The sequence below is a fragment of the Lycorma delicatula genome, chromosome 6 (genome assembly GCF_047948215.1).
Source record: "Lycorma delicatula isolate Av1 chromosome 6, ASM4794821v1, whole genome shotgun sequence".
Lineage (NCBI taxonomy): Eukaryota > Metazoa > Arthropoda > Insecta > Hemiptera > Fulgoridae > Lycorma > Lycorma delicatula.
The window spans coordinates 157,157,643-157,183,086 of NC_134460.1; the positions used below are offsets into that span (position 1 = coordinate 157,157,643).

Sequence of the window (25,444 nt, forward strand, 5' to 3'; positions counted from 1 at the left end):
TAACTCAAAATTTTACATTGTATCGTTCCAGAAAATCACACATTACAAAAATTGCTACTAACACTAAAATATGTTGCACTCTAGTAGGAATAACACAATACTAAACAAGATATCAACAATTCAAGAACATGTGATTACAAAGGAGGTTATGCGAAACAATGCTGTCAACTGCACGTCACTAAACATCTCTATTGGCGCATAATTAAAAAGGTTTAGTTATTTTCTGACATAAATCATGGATTTGTATTATCAACTCATGAAATTTGAAATCTATAGATAAAATAAATTGCTATTAATTTTTTGTTGATATTTTAACAATTTATTCTAAGGATATGGTGCAAGAGCCCAACAGGCAAAATCTATTTTAAAGAAAAATCTAACAAAAAAATTGGTAAAGAAATTCATTTTATAATTTTTTTGTACAATTTTATTATTTTAGAAATTTATTTATATTTGTAATACATGATTTACTCTTAAATAGTTTAGAAAAATGACTTAAGAATTGGTTTCCATCAGGTTAGATTGTCTATTGATCACGTAGTTGCCCTGGAAGTTGCTATTGAAATCGCTTAGAATCGTGGTGTAAATCTACTGGATTCAAGTTTTTCCTGAAAAAAAAATAAGTGCATTTGGTTTTCCTGGTTAAGGGAACATGTGGACCCTCAACTACATTTACATAGTAAACCAGTTGAGAAATGCGTGCAGGTTAGATTTCTAGCTATGTGGTTTGACCAATGGCAAGACTGGTAACACATTTGAAGTTGTTTCTAGCCCATCCAGGAAATATAAGATGTAGTAATCCTACAATTCTTGTTCATATAAAATCAAGATACAACTCAAAAACAAGATTTAGCAACAACCAGTTTTTATTCATTTCACCCATATAATTAATAAAAGTGCTAATTAGGTAGTACCATAATTTATAGTACACATAACCCACAGCAGCACAATATGATGATACTTCATTATCTACCTTTAGGTGGGCCTACTGACTAGAGAACTATAGTTTCATCAAGATTATCAACTTCCCAGATAGAAATCAAGGTAGTCATTTCAACAGCATCTTCCTTAATAGTTCTAACTTTGCTCCAAGTGCTTTTAGCCTGTCATGTAAAAACCAATTTGAATGTGAACTGCAAATGTGGTAACTAAGACAGTAGCCCAATGACAGAAAGATTGGAGACACAGTTGGTAGGGTAGGATTGGAATACTGATTAAGTGATAGGATAAGTGTATCAATGGTAGCAATGATCATACTGAACATTAAAAATGTAACTAAGTATTAATATACATAACAACTATTATGTAAAGACAACCTATGTACAACTTTCTTCGTTAATCTTTCTCAAAATATTGAAAATATTTGGTTAGCTTTTAACAATTATATCTTACTAAACATAATATTTTACAGTATAAAATGAATGGTTATATCAATATTTTAGTACAAATTATGCTAATATAATAACAGATTTACAAAATTATTATAATGAATGGTTTTTTACAACAGGATGATGAAATGGACCAAATGGAAGAAGACAGGGAAGAAGGCAGAATTCATGAATTTCCTCAATTAATGACATTTCTAGCTCAAAGATACTTTAGGTTAAAAAAAAAATCAGTCCCCAAAACCTTGGATTTGAAAATGGGACACTGTAGTCATTGTAGGCACTGGAAATAATACAAATTATTTTATGACTGATCATTTATTTTATAGGAAAAACCTTACACAAGAAATTATCTTGTATAAATAAATGTTAAGAACCATTCAATGCACTCTTAATAAACATATTTTATTCAGTATCAAGATAAAAAGCATATACTTTTAACGTTATCAAATTTGTTGAGAATCATTTAATGTATTGAGGTAAAATATTCTGTAGGTTTTTAAACCGCTATCAAGAATTTTCATCTGGATGGGATAACTTAAAGGTTTATATTTTATAAAGAAAGCCTGCTAAGAATTTCTAGCATTACATGCATAAAAATGTAATGAGGTAAACGAAACTCCCAAAACAAATATAAAATAATAAAGCACTCGACTTTAATTATTGTAAAATTGAACCAGAAAATAAAAATTTCTTACAATTTCATTCAGATACACAAATTACATGAAAATGAAATATTCAGTCTCTAAAAAGAAACTTAATTTATGTAACATATCTGATATGTTTTCTTTTTTGCTCAATGTACCAATAACATACAGATATTTAATCTGAAACTGAATCTTGCTGATTATCACTTTTTTAACAAAATGTGGAGGAGGTACTATAAGTGTGCAGAAAAACACTTTTTTTTATGCAACAATCGTAACTAATTTGAGGTAGAAACTGTCCAAACCACAAATCATGCCTGATATTGTTGCTATAAGAGGTCTATTCAGAAAATATCCAAACATATTTAATTATGTGGAGATATTTAGTGATGTGGTTGGCAGCACTGTATTTGCATAACCTCCTCTGTAACCAAATTTTCTTGGATTGTTGATATCTCTTAATTTTTTTATTATTATTAAAATTTGAGTGCAATATGTTTAAGTGTTACTAGTGATTTTTGTAATGTGTGATTTTCAGGAGCGATAACTTAACATTTTGCATAAAACTGGGGAAAAGTTTCACAGAAACATTTGAACTTTGGAAGTAAGCTTACAGAGATGATGCTCTGGATTGTACACTATGTTATGAATGGTTTTCACAATTTAAAAGTGGTCATCAGTCAATTGAAAATGACCCTTGTCTAGGAAGACCTTCGGCTTCAACTGATGACACCCACGTTCAGAAAATCAACTATCTGAAGCGAGCAATTCACCGATTGACTGTCAGAGAACTTGCATTGGATCACGCCATGACAGTTTGACTGAAAAATTGAACATGCATCGAATTACAGCAAAGTTTGTTCCTTGTTTGATGACAGAACAGCAGAAAAAAGAGTGGAAATTTGTCAACAAATTCTTGAACGAACCAATGACGATGAAACATTCATGCAAAGGATCATAACTGGAGACAGAAGCTGGATTTATGGCTACGACATGCTGCTCTGCAGCAGCAAAAGTCCAATCATGTCAATGGATTAGCAAAGGATCTCAATGCTCCAAGAAAAATGTCAGTCTCGATCCAATGTCAAAGTGATGGATGCTCTCTGTTTTTTTTCATTTTAATAGAGTTGTGTATTTTGAATTCTTGCCTCAAGGTGAAACAGTGAACCGTGTGAACTATCAAGGCATTTTACAATGGTTATGTGAAAAAGTGCGCAAAAAGAGACCAGAGTGCGGTAAGACAACAGTTCCTTTAACACAACAATGCACCCACACACTCATGCTTTGTCAATTCATCAATTTTTGCTAAAAAGATAACGTTCTCCCTCAGCCTCCCTACTCACCAGACCTGGCTCCTTGCGATTTTTCTTATTTCTGAAATAGACATCAGTGATAAAAGGGCACCGTGTTGAGACTATTAATGACATTAAAGCAAATTCATCATGGATCTTAAAGGCCATTTCAAATGAAGCTATCCAGGACTGCTTCGCGAAGAGGAAATACCGCTAAGAAAAAGGGTGTGAATAGGGGAGGGAAGTACTTTGAAAGGGCAAGAGTCGATAATCTGTAAAATAATAAAGATAAAAAAATAAAGTTATTTTCTGAACAGACTTCGTATTACTATATAGGCTCTGAAGAGCTACTGATAATTGACACTGGATAATTCATATCAACTTTTGGTGTGGTGATCATATACAAAATATTAATCTTATGTAGATATAAGTGAAAAATATAAATAAAAATCTATTTGGCATAATAAGAAAATATTATGAGAATTTCAATCTCACTGTTGTGAACTCATGTCTGGGGATTACATTTTTTAAAATAATTATAAGCAGAAATGACCATGTTTATTGAAGAAAAAAGACAACTTTTCATTCAGAAACAACGAGACAATACTGGAGCTTAAACTATCTCCTCCTTATCATCCCTACAGCTATTTAATTTCTACACAGTAAGAAATAAGATTATTAGAAAGAAAAGTATAACAAACTTTGAAAGGTGAAAAATAAATGAAGATGTTCCAAGATTCATAAACTACTTTACTCACCCGAACAATAAAATATTAGGGTTATAATTTTTCCATACGTTTAGATTTACAAATATCCACAAAAAAAGTCTAATTTATTTCTACAAAAAAATTCCATTTCTATCAAACCATGCAACAGAACTATTTTGATGTAAAACAGTACTTTGTACCAAAAAGTAATCTAACCATTTCAAAGAGCTTTCTAACAATTTTCTTATTTTTCTTAAGAGAACTTGATCTGTTCATGAATTTCCAAACATTAATGAGATATTTTAATGGTATTATATTGCGTACTGATTACTTTCCACCAAAGTCTGGGTATATCTGAAAGTCAAATCACTGTTTTATTTGCAAGACTTCCATACCATTGTTCCTGAATGCTTATTGAGTTTGCGTATTGTTTCAGCTTGGGTATCGGCGAACATTCAGTAGTACTGTTTAAATGTTCTATTATTGTGCAAGAATGATGTTTAAAACACGATTATAAACAACCATAGTGCTTTAACAAAGACTACAAAAAGTTACATATATGCAGCAAGGTTAACTGCTGAACTGTGTTTAATACCAAATTTATTTGACTTCAGTACACTTAAAGAACAAAAAAAATTATTCTGCATACCTTTGAATTGAACTCTTATTTAGAAAGTCAAATTTATTTCTAACTATTTTTAAAAATTAAGTATTTTTTTGAAAATGACTGTAAAGCAGTTTGTTTTAGGCATAAGACAGTTTTATTAACAGTGTAGAAATTTGAGTTAATTGAAGGTTGATCGTTATAATGCGAAATCTATTAAATTGCACAAAAACAGTTACCAACTGCCCCAAAAATAAAAAACTACTCGACTCTTAAAATAAAAATGATTGCTGTTTCTTCTGAAGCAGAATATGCCACTCAGGAAGATGCCAACAGAATTAGCTGTGACTACATCTAACAAGTCCATGATATTATACTGTAGTCTACAACTGTTTATTTTTAATTCTATTAATATTTTTGGTGTGTGGTAAACCACAAATAACTAAAATAAGGGTTCAGCAATTCTAATTCTTTTGCATCAATAATAATAGCTTAAAACAGAAAAGCATATTTATTTTCAATAAAAGTATTTAACAAAATATACAAAACAAAATAAGCTGTTTCAATATTCATTTATTCAAAATAATTTTTTCAATAATTGTTTTAAATTTATCTGTTCGCATCTTATTTTCTTCAAATTTTTCATTAACTGTCTCTGTGAGAAATTTCAAATACTGTAAAATAAATAGAGGTCATTAATTTTTTTTTTACAAAAATTACAATTAAAGAGTAATAGATTCTTTTTCATGCTGATTCATTAACTAATTTTTCATAGAGCATATTAGTCTGCCTTTATTTTTATTACAAAAGCTAATTTCATTAACTAATTATATGAAAGAAAAATTAAGTTTAAAAGAATTTAATACTAAATAAATTTATTTAAAAATTACAAAAATTTACCAAACTAGTAATATGTAAGTACAATGAATTACATAATATAAATAAAAATAATCTAGAATTAACGGTATAAAAAGCTGTTATGTTTAATAAAATTCTATAAAATATCTTAGTGCTAAACCCAATCAGAAAACTGTAAATAGAATTTTCTATAAAATTCTTGTACTATAGAAAAAATTATATGCTAATTCTACTTTAAAAAATTTGTTGTATAAATTGTAGGAAAAAGAAATTTCCAAGCTAATTTAAACGTTCAAGTTTCTAATGCAAATATATAAAAAGCTACCATGAATTTACTTTTGTATCGATCAATACAGTTGTCAGACTGTATATTTGTATTCAAGGAAACTACTATGTGCCAATTTAATTTACATCTCATCAAATAAAGCAACCAGCAATCAAGTTCATTAAATCATAAACTGTAAAGAAAAAATATTTAATTTGGATCTGTAGAAAATGGAAAAAAAAAATAATGGTAAGATCACCTTTAGGACTTTGAAGTACAGCTTTAAATAATATATAAGCCAAGGTAGTCAAAATAAATTTAAATTTAAAATCTGTAACCAATGTAGTGGAATGGCTTTATATTTATCAAAATGTTTCTCTTGATGAGCCAAATCTTTTAGAATTAAAAGTCTAAAAGTCTTTCATTACTCTGATGAATAAGAAAGAAATAATGAATGACTTTTGTTTTAATAGTTTTTCTAAGATATGAAAGTATTGCTTAGATTCATATTAGGTTTAGAATTCTAGAGTGAAAATACAGTAAAAAAATTATACATACAACAGGACACTGATTTTACATGTGTCTAACTATCTGGACTGCTTACACTATGCAATTTTAAATAAATTAATATATACTGTTTAAATAATTTAAAATACTATTCAAATAATGCTTTGCTTTAACAGGAAATATGTTATCAACCTTCTTAAATTGGTTTTTTACAATTTGTATGGCACAAATATACTTAAATTTAGGCCTGCATTACAAACTGAACATAAAATTAACCTCTGAAGGAAACCTTAAACTATGATGTAATGATGTGTATTTATTTCGCTGAGCATGTACAATAGGCCAAAACAAATGACATCATTGCTGTATTATTTTCCTTATCTAAGTTTTTGAACTTTATGCAGTGTAGGCTGGTTTTTTTCATAATATAAATATGTAAAATCATGCAGTCTATCTAGATATTTATCTAGATATTTTTATCTAGTTTATCTAGATATTTTAAGCCTAAACCATTAAACCGATATAAATTCACTGAGTTCCATGCGGATAATTAATTTAACTCAAGTGCTGTTAAAGAAAAAATATTTATTTGGATCTTGACACTTGTGTCAATATTGTTAGGGTTCATTGACATCATGTGTACATCTATCGATGAAAGAAATGTAGAAATTTATTGAATCAAGTAAATCTTCAGCAGATGAATTTCTGGACCAATTGAAAAGAAAAAGCCATTATTTTTAATAAGAAACTAAATGAAGATGAAAATTTTAAAGTTAGTATGGGGGTGACTTCAAAATTTTAAACAGTATCATGAAATTCAAGGAAAATAATTATCAGGAAACATCTCAGCAGAAAATGATTTTAAAAGATTGCGATGATTAACTCGCTGTTCAGTCGACAAAATTGGTCTTGAATGGAAAGCTTTTCCTAAGAAAACTTTAGTTTCCTGTACAGAAGAATCAGATCCAGGCTACAAGGTCTAAAGAACTTGTGATATAATTGATTGGTAACACAAGTGAAGATCACTGAATAAACCTTGCTGTCTGGCAAATCAAAAAGACACCACGTACTTTTTGAAATAGTCGTTATTTATAAAAATCAAAAAATGAAATCAATTTATAAAATCAGTTATTTCTTACTAGATGTAAATAAATACCAGCAGATTAAGGGTAAAATGGCAATGTTCTTTTGGTATTAGATGACGCACCTACTCGTCCTTCAGCACGCTGCTTAGAAAGACAGGATAGAAAATTCAAAGTTCCGTTTTTACCTACAAATGTTAACATCAATTTTACAACTAGTGGGTCAAAGGGTTATTATTTCCATAAAATGCCTTTACCGCAAAGAATCAATGAAAAAAAAATTAGATAAATTAATTTTTAAAAAAATGAATATAAAATGATGAACCACAATATCACATTCGAAGATGATGATTTAATTAAAACATAATAAAAATACAATTAACAATTTGTAAATTATAATAGAATAAAGGAAAATTACCACGTTTTAAAACTTAAATCATTCCAGTACTAGATCTCAAAATTTACATATACGTTAATAATGCAATTCAAAATTTCAAAGCAAAAAACAATTTCGAATAAAATGAAAAATTATAAAAAGAATTTCTTTAATGTCATTATCAAATTTAATTCCAACTGAAGATGCGGGATATCATTAAAATCCGATTATGGGAAATTAATAAGTTTAACATACCTAATTACTGTGTTTTGGTGATTTAAATTTCAAATAATATTAAATTTTATTAATCTAGTGGTCAATATGTTAATAAAAAAAAAAAAAACTGACTTAAAAATGAAAATAATTGATAAAGGGTAAAAATAAGTTATAAAATTTCAATAAGAAAACTAGTAGTTCTGAAACATTAGATCATTCATTCTGAATTGAATTTAACAAACTGAAACTACAAAAAAGCTTAGTCATTTAAAAATTATTTGGTTACTTAAAATTTAAATGGGTTGTCTACTACAACTGATATGGAAGGTTTAACTTGAGTCAAAACTAATTTTAATGTATTATATAAATTCTAAGCTTCTTGGCGTTAAAAAGGAAGAGACACTACAGATTGACTGTTGAGGAAATATTTATTCAATATGCTTGTTTTTTTTTTGTACTTTCAGAGATCTTTGTTTTTATAAATGAGATGTCTACAAACTACAAACTAAATTAACATCAATTATTTTTACATAAAACCAAATAAATCTAAAACTTTAACTGTAGAACATGAGAAACGGGTAGCCTACCTCATCTGACACTAGTAACTTTCCCTTATTAGAAAGAGGAACTTCAAGACTATGTGTGCTTCTAACTGCAAGTGTTATTTTTCCGTGCTGACCAACAACAATTCCAGAATTACGAAATCCAGATTCTAATGCACATTTTTGCTGCAAGATATTGTAAATAAACATTATTCTTATTAGAAACCATTTAAAAATTTACTTACTTCTCTAAGAAGAGGCAACTATATAATCATCTATATTTAATAAGTTAATTTTAATCAATATTTTCAGAACTTATACTCTCCTCTCACACTTGTATCTATCTCAATCATTCATTGGATGGGTTGTAATTATGTCACTTTAAACACAGATATTATTTGCTACTTGATCAAGCCATACTGCATCACTTTTGAAATATTTTAATCAGTAACTATGCTTTGCATCGTAATTTAAACATTCATTTCTATTACATATATTCCCATCTAAAAATTAAAAATATAATCCTATATCTTGGAGATACCTGAAAAAATAGCTTGAGTTTTTGGGATATAAAGATTAATGTCTTTGTTGTTTGATCGCATTAAATATTCTACATGAAGTAAGTTACTGATTCAACAAACCATACCTATATCAAACTGTATGGTTAAGCATGTACCCAGGCAAAGAGACCCTAATATAACTGGCCCTGGTGAGATTTTGGGTACGTATGTTATGTTTTAACTATTCTTTGATAGTGGGCATGTACATACACTGCTGAGATTTAATCTTGGCTGGGGGGGCATGGCAGAGAGTTGTTCAATTTATACAAAAAACCTCTTCTGTTTGGCTGCAGTTTACAATCTAGTTTAACACATACTACAAAACGTTTAAATATGTAGCAATCAACAAATCTAAATCATTTTTTGTATATCAATAATAATCACTATTATTTCATAAAATTATTTGATATACTAATATGGACTGTAACTACTTTTTTACGTAGTTACTGAATAAACTACTTTATTACTGTAACTATGTTTTTGTACAGTTTGTAATGCTCCTCTGATGATTCTCCATTAATCCTTCTAGTCAAATGCTGAAGTAGTTTTTTTTTATATAAATGGGATAGGATATCAATTCATAGAGTCCTGATGTGATCTTCCAAAAGAAAATATATAATCTTAGATGATCAACAAAAATTGTAATTTCATTTGGGAACAGATTTATGCAATGTAATACTTTTTATCACATCATGTTTATTCTCATATAACCCAGCATGCCATGCATTATATAATAGTGATCTCACATCACTATGATAAATTATAAAGGCAATTCAATTGCCTTTATAATTTATTACTGAACTATATTTTTTTGTAATAAAACTATTTTTTTATGATTAAATAAATATTAGAAAAAGTTATTATTTAATAAAAGAAACTAGAATAAATAAAACAATGAAAAATGTTCATTTAGTTTTAAAAACAACTAATTATTATTAATGAGTAACTGGCAATAAAAAAAAAATTAGTATGAAATTTAGAATTACACAACAATAAATCAAAGAAATAAAATAATTACCTTTTACATCATCATCAGTAAAGTTTAGCAAATAACTTCTCTTTTAAAAGTTTATAATTTAAAAAGAGTTTTCATCTTTCTAATTTCAACTTCATTTTAGCATATTGATGTCACATGATGTTATATTACTTTGATTACAAATGAGAATGTCCATATGCTTCACTTTAAGCCATGGAGTTGCTGGACTGACCAGAATCAGTTTTACTAATATGGTCATTTAACTTTGAAGAAAGTTTTAGGCATAAATTTACCAAGATTATTTACTGGATAAGCGAAAAGATTTAACTAAAAGCACATCAAGTTGTATACAAGATAGTAGTTAAATGTTTCCATGCGTGAAATTCAGAAAATCAACTTTTATTTTTTAATCTGAGTTTTAATTTAGAATGAAGAATGAAGATGATATATGGAGTAAAAGACATCAACCAACAAGTTGGTTAAGTTTTATTATTTTGTCAGGTATTTGTTTAATAATCATTCTATTGATACCTTAATAATCATTCTACTGATACCAGTAAATGTATAAAACATTTGCATATCTTATTAAAAAATATGATTTCAAAAAGTACTTGTAAAAAAGTTCCTCAACAATCTGAAATCTTACATCATGCTGTAGTTTTTTAAACATATCCCTGTAAGAACCTACTTACCACAAGCTCTGGGAAGCTAGAAACAAGAAGGTTAACAGATAATTCATATATGAAACTTTTTCATTATAAAATAATTACACAAAACAACTCAATGACGGTTATATTTAATTTAATTTACCACAATTTTAGCAGCCTCTAAAGTTCTACACTGAACATGTAAAATGAATGGTTCAAATTTAAGAACAAGTTCACCTTCTGATGGATCTATATGACTAATTAAAATATCTGAATCGATTAAATCATGCCTAGAATAAATCCATTTGCAGTTTTGCTTTCGTTTTTCCTTTTCATAATTATTCTAAAAACAGAAAAGTAAATTCAAAAACAAAAATTTGAACAAAAATAATACTATAAAAAATTTACTTTAGAAATTATTTGATGAAATACTAATTTTAATAAATAATTTTCACAATAAATGAACAAATCAAATGGAATAGAAGATAATAGAAATGGAGTAATAGATAATAGACAAAATAAACAAGATCATATTGAACTAACAAAGCACACATCTGACAAGCAGAGCAACCCATTAACACAATCTAAACTGCAGTAATTAGATTTAATTCTGTATCAAACAGATGTGACATACATTTACCAAATAAATAAAGATAACACAATCGATCTTTACAATTTTTTTTCTCTCCAGGACCAGCGTTAGGTATTGTTTCAGAGGATGAGATGAATGATTTGTAGTGTGCGTGAAAAATGCCATGCCTGACCGGGATTTGAACCCAGGACCTCCGGATGAAAGGCCAAGACGCCACCACTTGTGCCACGGAGGCTGCCACAATCTTTACAAATCACCTCGGACAAACATAACACATTAAAATATATTTACTATAAGTTGATTTTACAAATATCACAGAAAAAAGGTGACAACACAGTTGCTTCTGATACATGGCTTGCACACACACACACACACACACACACACACACACACACACACACACACACACACACACACACACACACACACACACACACACACACACACACACACACACACACACACACACACACACACACACACACACACACACACACACACACACACACACACACACACACACACACACACACACACACACACACACACACACACACACACACACACACACACACACACACACACACACACACACACTACTTAATTTAAAATATTTATCATTTTAATTATATATAATATTTTTTTGTTTATTTAATTCAGTGATTCTAACTAAAGCGATTCTAACTAAAGCGCGTGCGCATACCATATTTAATTCATGCAGGTGAGTTGGTACTAGCAGAGAGGGTTGCATTAGTTTAGTTAAACTAATGCAGTTTCACAACTTACATAGAACAAATTTAATTGTACGGTTGGCAGACCGGTACTGAGTCAACCTGTTGATCAAGTTCAAGACCCAGCGAATATTAATATTCTTTTACATCCTAATACATTTATCCTAATATATTTTTTTGAAAATATTCTTATTCTTTATATTAATTGTTAAAAAATGTGCTAAGAAACATATGACCTTAATTAGGTGAAGTCTTGAGATACTAAGAGTGACCTTGTTCTACAGCCTCACCCCTTGACATTTTAAGCTGAAAATTTAATGGCATACATATAAGTAATCTGACCAAAATTAGTCCAGTAGTTCTGGAGATATAAGGTGATTTAGAGGCCAACTCCACACACACATACACACATACACACACACATACACACACACACATACATACACATACACACATACACACACACATACACACACATACACACACACACATATATATATATATATATATATATATATATAATACTTTCCCTTCTAGAGCTATAGTACTATCTAGACAGGAAAGTAAAATGAAGATCTCAATGTAACACTCGAGCGATGTGAAATTTACAAACATAATGATGAGTATATGAAAAATGGAACACAAAATATATTCTTTGATACAAACACTAAAGGTTTTCACATCTTTTTAAAATAGCTGGATAACAACAGTGACATCAATACCTCCACAGAATATAAAACCGTTATACGAGCTACCTATATCAAAATCTTTATCAAATTAACATGCAGATTATGAAAGTGAAGGAGGCTTACATCATACTTTTTCAAAAAGGGTAAAGGGTCAATCCATTTGAAGTGACCCAAATAACCATAAGCTGGTTGCTTGACCAATTCAAAAAGAATTGAAACTTACCCACTTGTTCCCTACATATTTGAGCACCTTAAAACTATTTTAAAAAATTTTTTATTTAAGTAATTTACCTGTAGCAGCCATTTTTGTTACAGTGCACACACCTATTTTTGTGATTGTAAGGGTTTATGGAAAAATTCTTAACTAAAAAACTGCTGGTCCTGGAAGAATAAACTAAAAAACAATTTATTCATATTTTCTCAAGGTAAAAGACTGGTCCAGTGGTTTATTTACCTATCTGTCTTTTACATGAGAACATTATCAATAAAGTTGAACATGATAAACAGTGAAATTTCACTTTTGCTAATTTTTTCCAAGAGGCCGGGATGGCATACACAGTTTGAATTATTTTTTTTATATGAAGATGTATGTTAGTAGTTTTACCATAAATAATATTACTGGTGACATACTTACCACTAAATTTTTTTAAATATTTGAAAGCTAATTTTTTTTTTAAATTCAAATTTTGGCTTTAAATAACTGGTGATAAAAATCTCAAATTTGCACAACTTGGAGTGTTTTTGTCTATTTTTTTAGCAAATAAAAAATTTCTTGTGTATTGCACTAATAAAAAAGTTATAACCTCTCAAAAATTATGAAAATCCTGTTAAAAGCGATACCATTTTTACTCACTAAATAAGTGCATCAAGGAAGTTCTTGTCTTCTTTGCACTTTACATATTTTATATTTAGCTTCTATGTTGTTGAAGTTGACGATTTCAGTATTTTTAAAATACTTTTTTAAATTATTAATGATAGATCAAAATTTAATGATACTTAACCAGTACCTGTAAACTAATACAATTTTAATTCAAAAATGCTTGTAAAACTTACCCAAACTGAGATTTCAAAGAGTAGCCTACATATTTTTTCAAGAATTCATTTTGTCTTTTATATTGGTTTAATTTTGTAAACACTATCAAAGAAAAAATAAACTGTAGCAAAATTTTAATCATTCTTCAATGAAATAGCCACTTTTTGTAGCAGTGAAAGTTTATTATTTAGTGTGGTTAACAAACAACTGTGATATCTCTTCTGATAATTCTCTTTAAATTTTAATGCTGATGGCCTTTGATCTGTGCCTAATTTTTTCAATTTTGATGGAGGTGATACACTCAAAATACTATAAGCAGCATCCAATTGTTCAATATCGTGGGGCAATGTATTGCTGACAAACATAGCTCTTTTTGTTCTGGTTTGGTTCCATTGTGATTTTGTATTATACTAGCAAATATCTTGTTTGAATTTTGAAAATCAGATGATTGCAGAGATATTATAACAGCACTCCCAAAACCACGCCCCAGGGGCAACTCGTTTGTTACCAGTTGATGGTGATGATTGTTCTCGCACGAAATGCCCACTTGTTTGTGAGTACTTGAAGCACAATATTACATCATTCTTCTGTTTACAAAAGCAAGTTATAAATACGGTAAAAACACTGTTACCACAAGTTAAACTGTTTTTGTGATGGCTCCTCAGCCCAGTATAAAAAGAAAAAATTTCATAAATTTCCATCAAGATTTTGAAATAACAGCTGAATGGCTTTTTTTTGCCTCATACCATGGATAGGGACTACGTGATGGTATTGGTGGAACAGAAAAAAGGACTGTAACAAAAGCAAGCTTTGAAAGGGCAGTCTACAATCAAATTGTTACACCTTTTGAAATGTATAATTATTGCAAAGACAATATTAAAAATATAACATTTATTTTCTGCTCCAATAAAGATGTTCAAGAGACTGAAGAATACTCGTTATCAGGTAATCACAACTGTCCCAGAGACAAGAACCTTTCACAGATATGTTCCAACAAGACATAATGTATTCTGACAATCCAGGCAACCTCTGAATCAGAAACATTTATGTTAGCACTGGTACACAAGAACATTAGTGTTTCCGATTGTTTTATAGGTTTACCAAAGCCAAAATATAAAAATTATGTCTGCTGCATATATGATGGCAAGTGGTGGTTAGGCGAAATCATTGAAGTCAAAATACATGAAAATGAAGAGGAATATCGAATAAACTTTTAACATCCGCAGGGTCCTGGTACTTCATTCAAGAAATCATTGAGAGATAATCACACATGGGTTCAACTAGAAAATATTTTAAAGGTTCTACATATTTTAAAGACTGTAAGGTGGGTAATTAATACCAAACATCATCAAAATCAAAAATAGTGTTAGACTGATCATTTGTCGAATTAAAATGGAATACCCAATTCTTAATATAGTCTCACAGGACCCTTGGCTGAATCTATGTTTAAATGGAAATATAGTCACTACAGAGAGAGAAACTATACCACATGTTCTGTGCTATTAGTCGTGTATGACATATCACTTTATGAAGAGTGCCAACAGTAATCTTCAATGGCTAACTCCAGCTCTGATGACTATTAAGATTAGTTTACAGTTTATCCTCTAGACAAAATACTCTAAACTTAATTCTAACTTTAACCTTAACCCTACCTCTCTCCACAGTACGTATTAGCACCTGAACTGGTCACCATAACTCAGAAACTGATTGCCAATTGACTAGAGTACTGATAACATGGCACAGCCTTTGAATAAGTACATTGCGACCCATGAACAGGATCTAAGGCGAGTATACGAGGGACTGAATGCGCTTTCCGAGCTGTCCTCTCCAGACACAAAGACTTCCCAAGCTACCCAAACGGACCCTATTGCGGGTGACGATTACATGGAGTATATTTTGACCAGCGATTTGAGTGATGAAGGACTCATTGAGCTCCTCCCTAAAAGGTGGCCTAACTCACTTAGGGGCAAGCTAAAGTTGGTCACTGACCTTCCACCTGAAGTCAAAGACACTTGTACTCTTAGAGATTTAAGGAGAGTAGGTGAGCAGGATATGGGTAACAAACTCGCAGCTGGTGACATCATAAAAGACGAAATAACTCTAATAGGAGACCAAACCGTTGAAGAAAAGAAGAAGAAATTTAGGATACATTATGACTCGGGAGCCCCGGAAAAGGAAACCCTTTCTTGTTTATTGAAGACGTTCAAAAAGATAGCTATACAGTCACCAAATTCAGCGTACATACTGCCTTCGGGCAGTATGAGAAATTTTGCCAAGAAGATCATATCCTATATCTTCAGAGCAAGGGAAACACCTGTATATGTGTTAACTCTCCAAGGGGATGGTGGGACCAGGCACATCGGTAATAATCAAATCCCGATAAAGAAGGCTACTCCACCGGCGGAGCAAAGCCGAACAGTGATTGTTAAGGCGGAAGGAAAAACGTACGCGGAGCTCCTCCGGTCCATGAAGGATGCTGTCACCAGCGAGGAGGCAAATAACGTCATCTCATTGCGAAAGGGCCGTAACGAGGAGCTCCATGTTAGGATACAGGGTGCAGAGAAAACGGAACAATTTACATCTATCCTGAGGGACAAGGCTGCCGACCTTCACGTTGATATAAAAAGCAGAGCTGGAAGGAGAACTGTTGTGCACATCCGAGATGTCGAGCATGACACAACAGAGCAAGAGGTTATGGCTGCCATTATAAATCGCGTGGGTTCTAGCGAGGAAGTCAAGATAACATCCATGAGGAAAGGTTTTGGCGAGACACAAAATATTACGGTCATGACCTCTTACAGAGCGGCATGCAAACTGGTCGAGGAAAGAATAAGAATCGGATGGATTAGTTGCCGGGCGTACATCCGGGAAGATGAAGACAGGTGCTACCGTTGTTGGGGCACGGGCCATAGAAGGCACGAATGTAAGGGCCCAGATAGGCTCGATTTGTGCTTCAACTGCGGTAGCAGAGGTCACAAGATAGCGGATTGTCTTGAACCTAAGCAATGCCTCGATTGTAAGAGCGGTGAACACAGGACTGGAGCATGGCAATGTAAGAAAAAATTGCATGATTAGGACTATGTTAGCGAATGCCAATAGGAGTATTCTCGCTCACGACTTAATTAGACGTGTTGTTGCAGACAAGAACGTAGACCTCCTTGTGGTCACCGAACCCAATAAATATGAAGCTGCCAAACTTGGATGGACTGTTGATATGTCGGGAATGTTGCCATTATGGACGTAAGTCATAGTATACAATGGAATTTCAAGTTTAGAGGTAGTGGCGTGGTGTCTGTTGAGACCGAAACAACTCTATTCGTGGGTGTGTACATTTCGCCCAACATTGCGATCGCGGACTTTACTAACTTCATCGACACTTTACAAGGTGTGATTACCAATTCAACCAAGAGGATCGTAATGTTGGGTGATTTTAACAGCAAAATGGTGGCGGCTGGCAATCGACACACCAACAGGAGGGGACAGATCCTTGCCGATCTCTTGGAAACTGCCAGCTGCATCTGCATTAATGACGATACGCCCACGTACGTTGCGAGGTAGCAAAGACCTCGTAGCGAGGTCATCGGTCGGTGCTTGACCTCACCATCCTGGACTGTAGGTGGAGGAGGAATCAGTACCAGTGGATGGTTCTCTCAGAAGATATAGCGAGCGATCACCGCGCCTCTATCTAGGATCTGAAAGACGTAGATTTCAGGCGTGAAGTGCACTCCCCCCCACCGAGATTCTCATCAGTACAAATCGTCAACAGGACTGCAAGTAGACTGTCTGATAGACATCAACAATCACCTGAGGCTTTATCTAATATAATAAAGCAGGAAATGGACAGAATGGCACCTAACAATACAAGGAGGCGCTCCGTATATTGGTGGACTGCTGAAATTGAAGCAGTGAGACAAGAGCTCCAGTCCCTTAGGGGAAGGAAAAAACGTATTCTTAGAAATAACAGAGAAGGGTACCAGGAAATAGCCAATAGATACCTCGAGGCAAGAAGAACGCTCAATAAGGCTATTAAGAGACGTAAAAAGGATTGCTGGATCAGGCTCTGCGAAGAGCTTGACAGCAATCCCTGGAGCCAGGCATATCGTATTGTGACCAAAAAGTTCGGGAGACGTATGCCTATCCTCAATAAGGCCAGTGTTGCAAGGGAGGTAGCCAGGTTGTTGCCGCATACAGTGCCTGATGTCGTGAGATCCACACCTTGCGACAATAGAAGATTCACCATGGAAGAGCTACAACTTGCGGCGAGGAGTTTGGCAACCAAAAAGGGCCCTGGCCCGGACAAGATTCCCACGGCAGTGATCAAGGGGCTGGTTCAGAAGGCCAGTGTTGCAAGGGAGGTAGCCAGGTTGTTGCCGCATACAGTGCCTGATGTCGTGAGATCCACACCTTGCGACAATAGAAGATTCACCATGGAAGAGCTACAACTTGCGGCGAGGAGTTTGGCAACCAAAAAGGGCCCTGGCCCGGACAAGATTCCCACGGCAGTGATCAAGGGGCTGGTTCAGAAGGCTCCCTGGGAGATGCTCGAGATTGCCAGCCATGGCATGGAGAACGGAGACTTCCCCAACTGCTGGAAGGAGGCCAGAGTGGTATTCCTACCTAAAGGCACCTCTTCGTAAGAAGATATAACCTATAGACCCCTGAGCCTCCTTAACATGATGGGGAAGCTAGTAGAAAAGATGCTGGCTCGCCGCATCATCAAAGAACTAGAAGAGGGAGCCGGAATCAGTCCTAACCAGTACGGGTTTATGCGGGGGCGATCCACCGTGCAGGCTATCTGCCAAATTTCGGGATGGGCCGACGAGGTGAAGAGAGGCGCTTGGCGAACCAGGAGAATTCCACTGATGCTGTCACTAGACATAAAAAACGCGTTCGGGGCTATTGGTTGGGGTCACATTAATGACGCAATTGCGGCTAGGGGCCTCAGCCCGTACCTGCGTAGGCAAATTGAATGTTACTTGTCCAACAGAGGATGTCTGGTGGAAGCACAGGAAGAAACAGTACATTTTCAAATGCATGGTGGAGTTCCGCAGGGCTCTGTTCTGGGGCCGTTGTTGTGGCTGGTGATTATAGATCAACTCCTTCAGAAGGAGTTTCCTGTCGGCGTCCAGGTCCTGGCTTATGCAGATGACCTTGCAGTCCTAGTAGAGGGAAGGACGGTCTTGGAGGTGCGGGAGAGGGTGTATGCGGCCATCGACACTATACAGGAGTGGCTGAGGTCCAGGGGTCTGCAACTGTCTATGGAAAAATGCCGGTGTATTGCCTTTACGGGTAGAAGAGTGCTAGAACCATTCAATATTTCCATCAACGGTCATGCTATAGAAGAAGCGAATAACATCAAGTACTTAGGAGTTATCCTCCAGAAAAACGGTAGATACACCGAGCACATAGTCAATGTATGCAACAAGGCAGAAAGGATGATAAAAAGTAAACATCATTATGTCATCGCAGAATGCCCCTCGGGCCTCAAAGCGCCGTTTACTGGCGACCACCGTCGTGGCTTATGTATGCCGTTCCGGCCTGGTGGCGCTCTATCGCCATCAAGCGCAACAAAGAGAGACTGGTGAGGACGCACAGGTGTGTGCTCCTAGGTGTTGTGTCCGCATACAGGACAGTGTCCTATGCCCCCCTGTGCGTGTTATTGGGTACACCTCCTATTGACCTAATCGCAAAAAAGACGGTGGAGAGGACACAAGGCAAGCCAGAACAAGAGGTCAGGGATGCCGTTTATAATATCTGGCAGGAAAGATGGTCGCAGGAAGCTGTGGGTCGATGGACGAGAACCCTCATCCCCAACATCAAACCATGGTTGTCGAGAAGATATGGTGAGATCATCACCTATCGCAGTTTTTTACAGGACATGGTTCCTTCAATAAGTACCTGCACAAAATAGGCAAGAGAGAAGAGCCAATTTGCAACTACTGCAACGAGATAGATGATGCTGAGCACACCTTTTTTGAGTGCAATAGGTGGGACACACTTAGACATAGTAAGGCACTCACAGGTATAACTCCAGAGACAACATGCTAAGAAGCGAGTCAAACTGGAATAATTTTGCTAGTTTTGTTAGACAAGTTGTTCTACAGAAATACTACAATGAGAGATGACAAGGTGTTGACTAGAATAGGACTGGGTGGACAGCCTTGCTGGTGAGGTCCAGCATGCTGCGGTGTGTTGGAACTGATGAGCCACCAAGGACTCCACGGGTAACAGTCAGGCAACAGCACACTGAATACTGAAGGGACCCGGCGCCACGTCGCGGCAAACTGGGTCTGGCGTGGTGTATTAATATTGCCCTTTTGGGTCCCCAAGGGGGCAATATTGATAAAGAACTCTCAAAAAGAGCTAACCGGTAGGCCGACCTGCCTTGCTGGTATATAGCCGGTAGGTGGGGAGGCCTATTTGAGTTTAAAGACACTCCCCTGGGCGGCGTAATACCAACAAGTCGGTCCGGCCCAGGGGAGCTGAGAGAAAAAAAAAGAAGAAAAAAAAGCCTTTGACCTTGCACGGATCACCTGCATTCCAACATTTAGCTCTTGTACTTTCCTGATCTTAAGCAAATCTAAAGACTGTTTGTCCAATGGTGGCAAATAGAAATTAGATGTGCCATAGCATAGCAGCAATAATTTATGGTGGGGGGAAACAACTTGTAAGTTGAGATCAGAACTCTGAACATAAAACATCATATTTATGTACTTTTCTGAAAACATTGTATACTTTTTTTATAAACAATAACTGGATTTAATACTTCCATAATTATCATTGTTTGCAGCTGTTATTTGTTAATAAATTTATTTAATAATGTTAGTGACATTAAAGAAAAACTATTTTTTAATTAACTTTATTTTAACTGTTCTTAAATATTTAACTTATTCCAGTATAAATCAAAACTCATAATGTTCGCAAAAACCAGTAAAATTGGGGGAAAAAGAATAATCAAATGTCAGACTCTAACAATTATTCTCAATATTTATAATTTTATGAAAAAAGCCAATGAAGGGCAAGCAAAAATTTTAAAACATATTCAGACTCATGTTTCTAAAGCGATTATCAGTGTATCAGTTGGAATAATTTAGCATACTTTAAAGCAACAAGAACAGCACAAAACTAATGTAAGTGGTTTCAGTACTCTTCGTAAAAAAACAGCCAATGAAGAAGTTGAAAACTGACCTGGACAATTTTAACAAAGGTATTAATTGGAGGATGGCGAAAAAGTTTCACTTACGGCACAGAAAATACCCCCTATGAGAAAACATTTGCCATAATAAAAGAGCAACGACATTTGAAGGGAGCGTTTTGGCTCTCATGTAGTCGTGAATAATTTATGCTTCCAGTGGACAAAGCTGAAAACAGAGAAATTTTGATCATGAATGATGAGATAAAGGTTGCATTATCTATGTTCCATAATTCAGTACAGAGAAGAAAATCACCCAATTACACAGAAAGATGAAAACTATGTACATTCTTCCCACACAAAGGGTCAACCATGGACTGATGCATCTTCAGAAGGGCTGAAAGCTTCCATTTCTAAAGGGAGTCAAGCAGTAATAGTTAATGAAGGAAAATAGAAGACAGCTTTGTTAAAAATGCTCTCCTAATATTTAAGTTGAGTTTAAAAAACGGTCAATTACCATGATGATATGAATCTTTACAATTTTCAAAAATGAGTTTTATCTCAATTGCTACTGAATCTGTCACTGAGAAGTTATGTTCTAATAAATTCAGCCCCTAATTATGAGAGAACTGAGAAAAAAAAAACGCATAAAATTTAAAAAACACATGATTTACTAGCTTATTAAAAACAAGATACCATTTTTACATGAAACGTTCAAACTTAAACTGTATATGCTGATAAAACTACACAAACCACAATTTAAAATGTAAAAAATAAATTCTTTGTTTGCTGGTAAAGGGCAAACTTGTCAGATTACCAACTTATCATCCTGACTTAGATGCTATTTAGAATGTATGGGCATGTGTTAAAAATTACATTTCCCAAAAGAATGTAACATTTAATTTAGAAGACAATAGAACTGGCAAAAGAAAAATTTAGAGAAAAAATGAAAACTTCTGGAAAGCAGTTTGAAAGATTGTGAGACAAGTTATTTAAAACTTAAACCTATATTAGACAAAAAATTTACCCACCATGTTGGTCTAGTGGTCAACGTGTCTTCCCAAATCAGCTGATTTGGAAGCCGAGAGTTCCAGCGTTCAAGACCTAGTAAAGCCAGTTATTTTTACACGGACTTGAATACTAGATCGTGGATACCGGTGTTCTTTGGTGGTTGGGTTTCAATTAACCACACATCTCAGGAATGGTCGAACTGAGAATGTACAAGACTACACTTCATTTACACTCATACATATCATCCTCTGAAGAATTATCTAAATGGTAGTTACCGGAGGCTAAACAGGAAAAAGAGAGACAAAAAATTTGAATGTTTTATTGTAAAATTACATGAAACTGATTTCAGTTCTGGCAGGTTGATGGACAACAGTGATGACAAATGAGGATGATACCATACTGGGTGTAGTTGAAGAAAAATGTAACCTGAAAAGAAATTAAATGTTGTGTGTTAGGTAATGTATTAATTTAGTGAATCTAGTAAAAATTATTTATGAAACCAATTTGGAAATGGTGTAATATTATAAAGTGATTAATTTTGAAATAACAATAAGTCACTGGTTTTTAATAAGTTGTTTTTTTAGATTACTATTAGCATCATCATCATCGTACTATTTTGTAATGACAAATTGGGAAATATTGATATCAAAGGAATTAAAATTTATTTGATGATTTATACTGTATGATTTGCGTATACAGTCTCAATTGTGATAAAATCAAAGACAAGCTTTGTTTTACTGAAGTAGATTTATGATTAGCTAATTGAGTATAATATATGTGTAATAATATATTAGGGTCATAAGGAACTTCAGCTAAGGTGAAATTATGGAGATGAATTTATTAACTATGACTGTAGATGATTTCCTGTCTGCAGACCAATACTCTGTTACTGGATTGAGACAACTAATAGTTCGCGTAGCTCATACAACACCACTCGCCAAACTGTACTATGGTATATTAAAGTATCAAAAAACTGAAAGTGATAAAGGAATTCCTCAAAACTATCCGTACATTTACATTGTAATTCTTATATAAATTTGTTTTAATAAAATGTATGCAGAGAATACAGAAAAAGTATATTGATATCTATTTCATTCACCGGGTCTTCTTTTGTAAATTTTTGTAATGTTGAACATCTTGCTTGTGAATCACAAGACATTTGCATGCAGCCTAATTTATTTGTTTTGATTTTCTACCGATTTTCTACATTCAGTTGGAAAGGATGTAGAGGCAATCATTAGTTACAGGAATAATTTCTGTATCAAGTATCTGGTTAAGTATTTCATGACCAGATCAGATGCTATGTGTAGAGGCCCTGTATTAAAACAAAAATGTATATTGCTCGCTATAAAAATTAATTACAAATACTTAATTTTGACACTACCTGAATCACTCACTGGTTGGTCTGAACACATTTAAATCTAATTCTTTAAATGCAATACTGAATATTTACTTTTAAATAATTCTTAGATTACCTGGCAAAACAGTAATACTCTTCCCGAACATGAACTAGTGGTGACAAAATCAGCAGAATTATTCATAATCAGGACTAAATCTATTATAGCTTCATCAATACTTCCTTTTCGGCTAACATCAACACCTGCCAGAATCTGCTTTTTTTGATTTTTAAAATCTTTCTCTGACAAATCCATTGACATAACCTAGCATGCATAACAAAAAATACTACTTGTGAATCTGCCTGTAAATGCAGATGACAATTGATTTTTTCTGGCAAATTATAATCCAGTTTTCTAAATTCATTTCATAAGTAATGTTTACTTTAAACAAAAATAATATTAAAAAAATCTTAAATCGTAATTAACATATTTCTTTATTCAAGTTATCACTTAACGCACAATATCTTTAAAAAAATTTCACCAGTAAATAAATAAACTAAACTTGTTAAATCACAGATAATCGCGGTGCCAACGTTCGAAAATGTAGTTATCTAAATACGCTAGATTAGAAAATGAGACTGAACGTTCGATGTAAACTTCTGTAGGACCCACCGGATTGGTCTAGTGGTGAACGCGTCTACCCAAATCAGCTGATTTCGAAATCTATGGTAAATCGTCATGAAAATGAATCGAGTTTAAGAGTCGATCACAAAAAAAAATTATTTACTCGGTTGTTATGTGCGTTAAATTGTAAGTTCGAATAACTTACAATAACAGTGATTTTACGAACCATACTAGATTGTGGATACCGGTGTTCTTTGGTGGTTGGGTTTCAATTAACCACACATCCCAGAAACGGTCGACCTGACATTGTACCATTATTCATTCCTTACATTCATTCATATAATCCTCTGAAGCAATACCTTACGGTGGTTTCGGAGGCTAAGCAGAAAGATAAAGAAAATTTTACGAACCAAGAATTTTATATATAACAAGTTAACAATTTTGTATATAATCTTGACCTATCTATAACTATTTAAAAATGCCGAAATACTGATAAACATCGTTCTAGTGGTAAAAGTTATTTTAAAAAACTATAAATTTTTGATACGTTTTACTAGCTTAATTTGAAAGTATGCAAAATAACTAACTACGCAGTTAGCATTAACTTTTTTAATTTACCAGACCACCGTTAGATATTGCTTCAGAGAATGAGATGAAATGGCTGCAATTTTGTTGGGTGGGAAGTACCATGCCTAACCACCGAACTTATACGATGGATCACTTCGTTATTTCACAAATTTATCCTTTTTGCATAAAAATCTATTCTGAAAAAAAAACAGTTTCACCATTTGACTGCATACTAAAAAACCCAAACCTCAATTATTTTCAATAAAACTACGCTACATCAGACGCACGCTTCGCATTCGAAACTAAACTGGCGTTCTGTAATCCCTTACGTCTCTTTTACACTGCTGAGACCACTACGTGTTCAAACATGACGCTCTCACGGCGAATATTATGCAAGCAGATCAAATTACAAGGAGCACAAACACATAAAGTTTGAACCTGTAAATTGTTCATGTTTATACACTTTATAAATGCATGTATACATGTTCATACCCGTCGCTGTTACCGAATCTAAATAGTTTTAACTAGTTTCATTGGGTTGGGGTTGTGGGGTTGAAAACTATTCAATATATATGTTTTTTTTTACTTTACTTCTTTAGTTATTACTGTACATTTTTCTTCTCATAAACGAGCCACGTCATTAGTGTTAAAAGCAACATTTCTGTTTTCAACCCAAGATTTTAAATCAGATTTTTATTTCAGTTTCTACTTACAACCAATACGGGCGCCCAAACAATACATTTATGTTATTGTGTGTTCAATTCCTTCCAGTTGAGTTGATTACATGTATGAAAGTGCTTAATGATTCAATCTTGCAAACAATAACAATTCCTTAACCAATGACTCATGCTCTGATTGACATTATGTTATGCCTATAAAAATTTATAGATGCAGTTAGAAATTATGTCTTTCGTCACGATTATCTATATTCATTGCTTTTCGAAAATTTGTTGTAATGTAATATTTTTGTTCGTGTTAATAGTCCGGTTTGTTACGGTAGAATTTAAATGCGTAATTAAGAAAAAAAATCTTAGGAGTCAAACACGTAAAATTATCAATAATTT

At 33.4% G+C, this 25,444-nt stretch overlaps 1 protein-coding gene across 2 annotated transcripts; it reads right to left on the minus strand.

The window, feature by feature from the left end:
• Positions 1 to 474: 474 nt before the first annotated feature.
• On the minus strand, positions 475 to 24,027 carry LOC142326401 (tRNA wybutosine-synthesizing protein 3 homolog). 2 transcript variants are annotated; one of them, XM_075368878.1, is made up of 4 exons: positions 23,328 to 24,027; positions 10,828 to 11,007; positions 8,527 to 8,667; positions 475 to 608 (listed from the first exon to the last, which is right to left on the minus strand). In XM_075368878.1, exons 1-4 carry the CDS (start codon positions 23,508 to 23,510, stop codon positions 570 to 572), a joined length of 543 nt encoding a protein of 180 aa, XP_075224993.1. In that variant the 5' UTR covers positions 23,511 to 24,027; the 3' UTR covers positions 475 to 569. The 2 variants fall into 2 exon arrangements, with proteins under 2 accessions (XP_075224993.1, XP_075224992.1); XM_075368877.1 differs by lacking the exon at positions 475 to 608 and adding an exon at positions 5,128 to 5,309 and having other exon boundaries at positions 23,328 to 23,977.
• Positions 24,028 to 25,444: the final 1,417 nt, after the last annotated feature.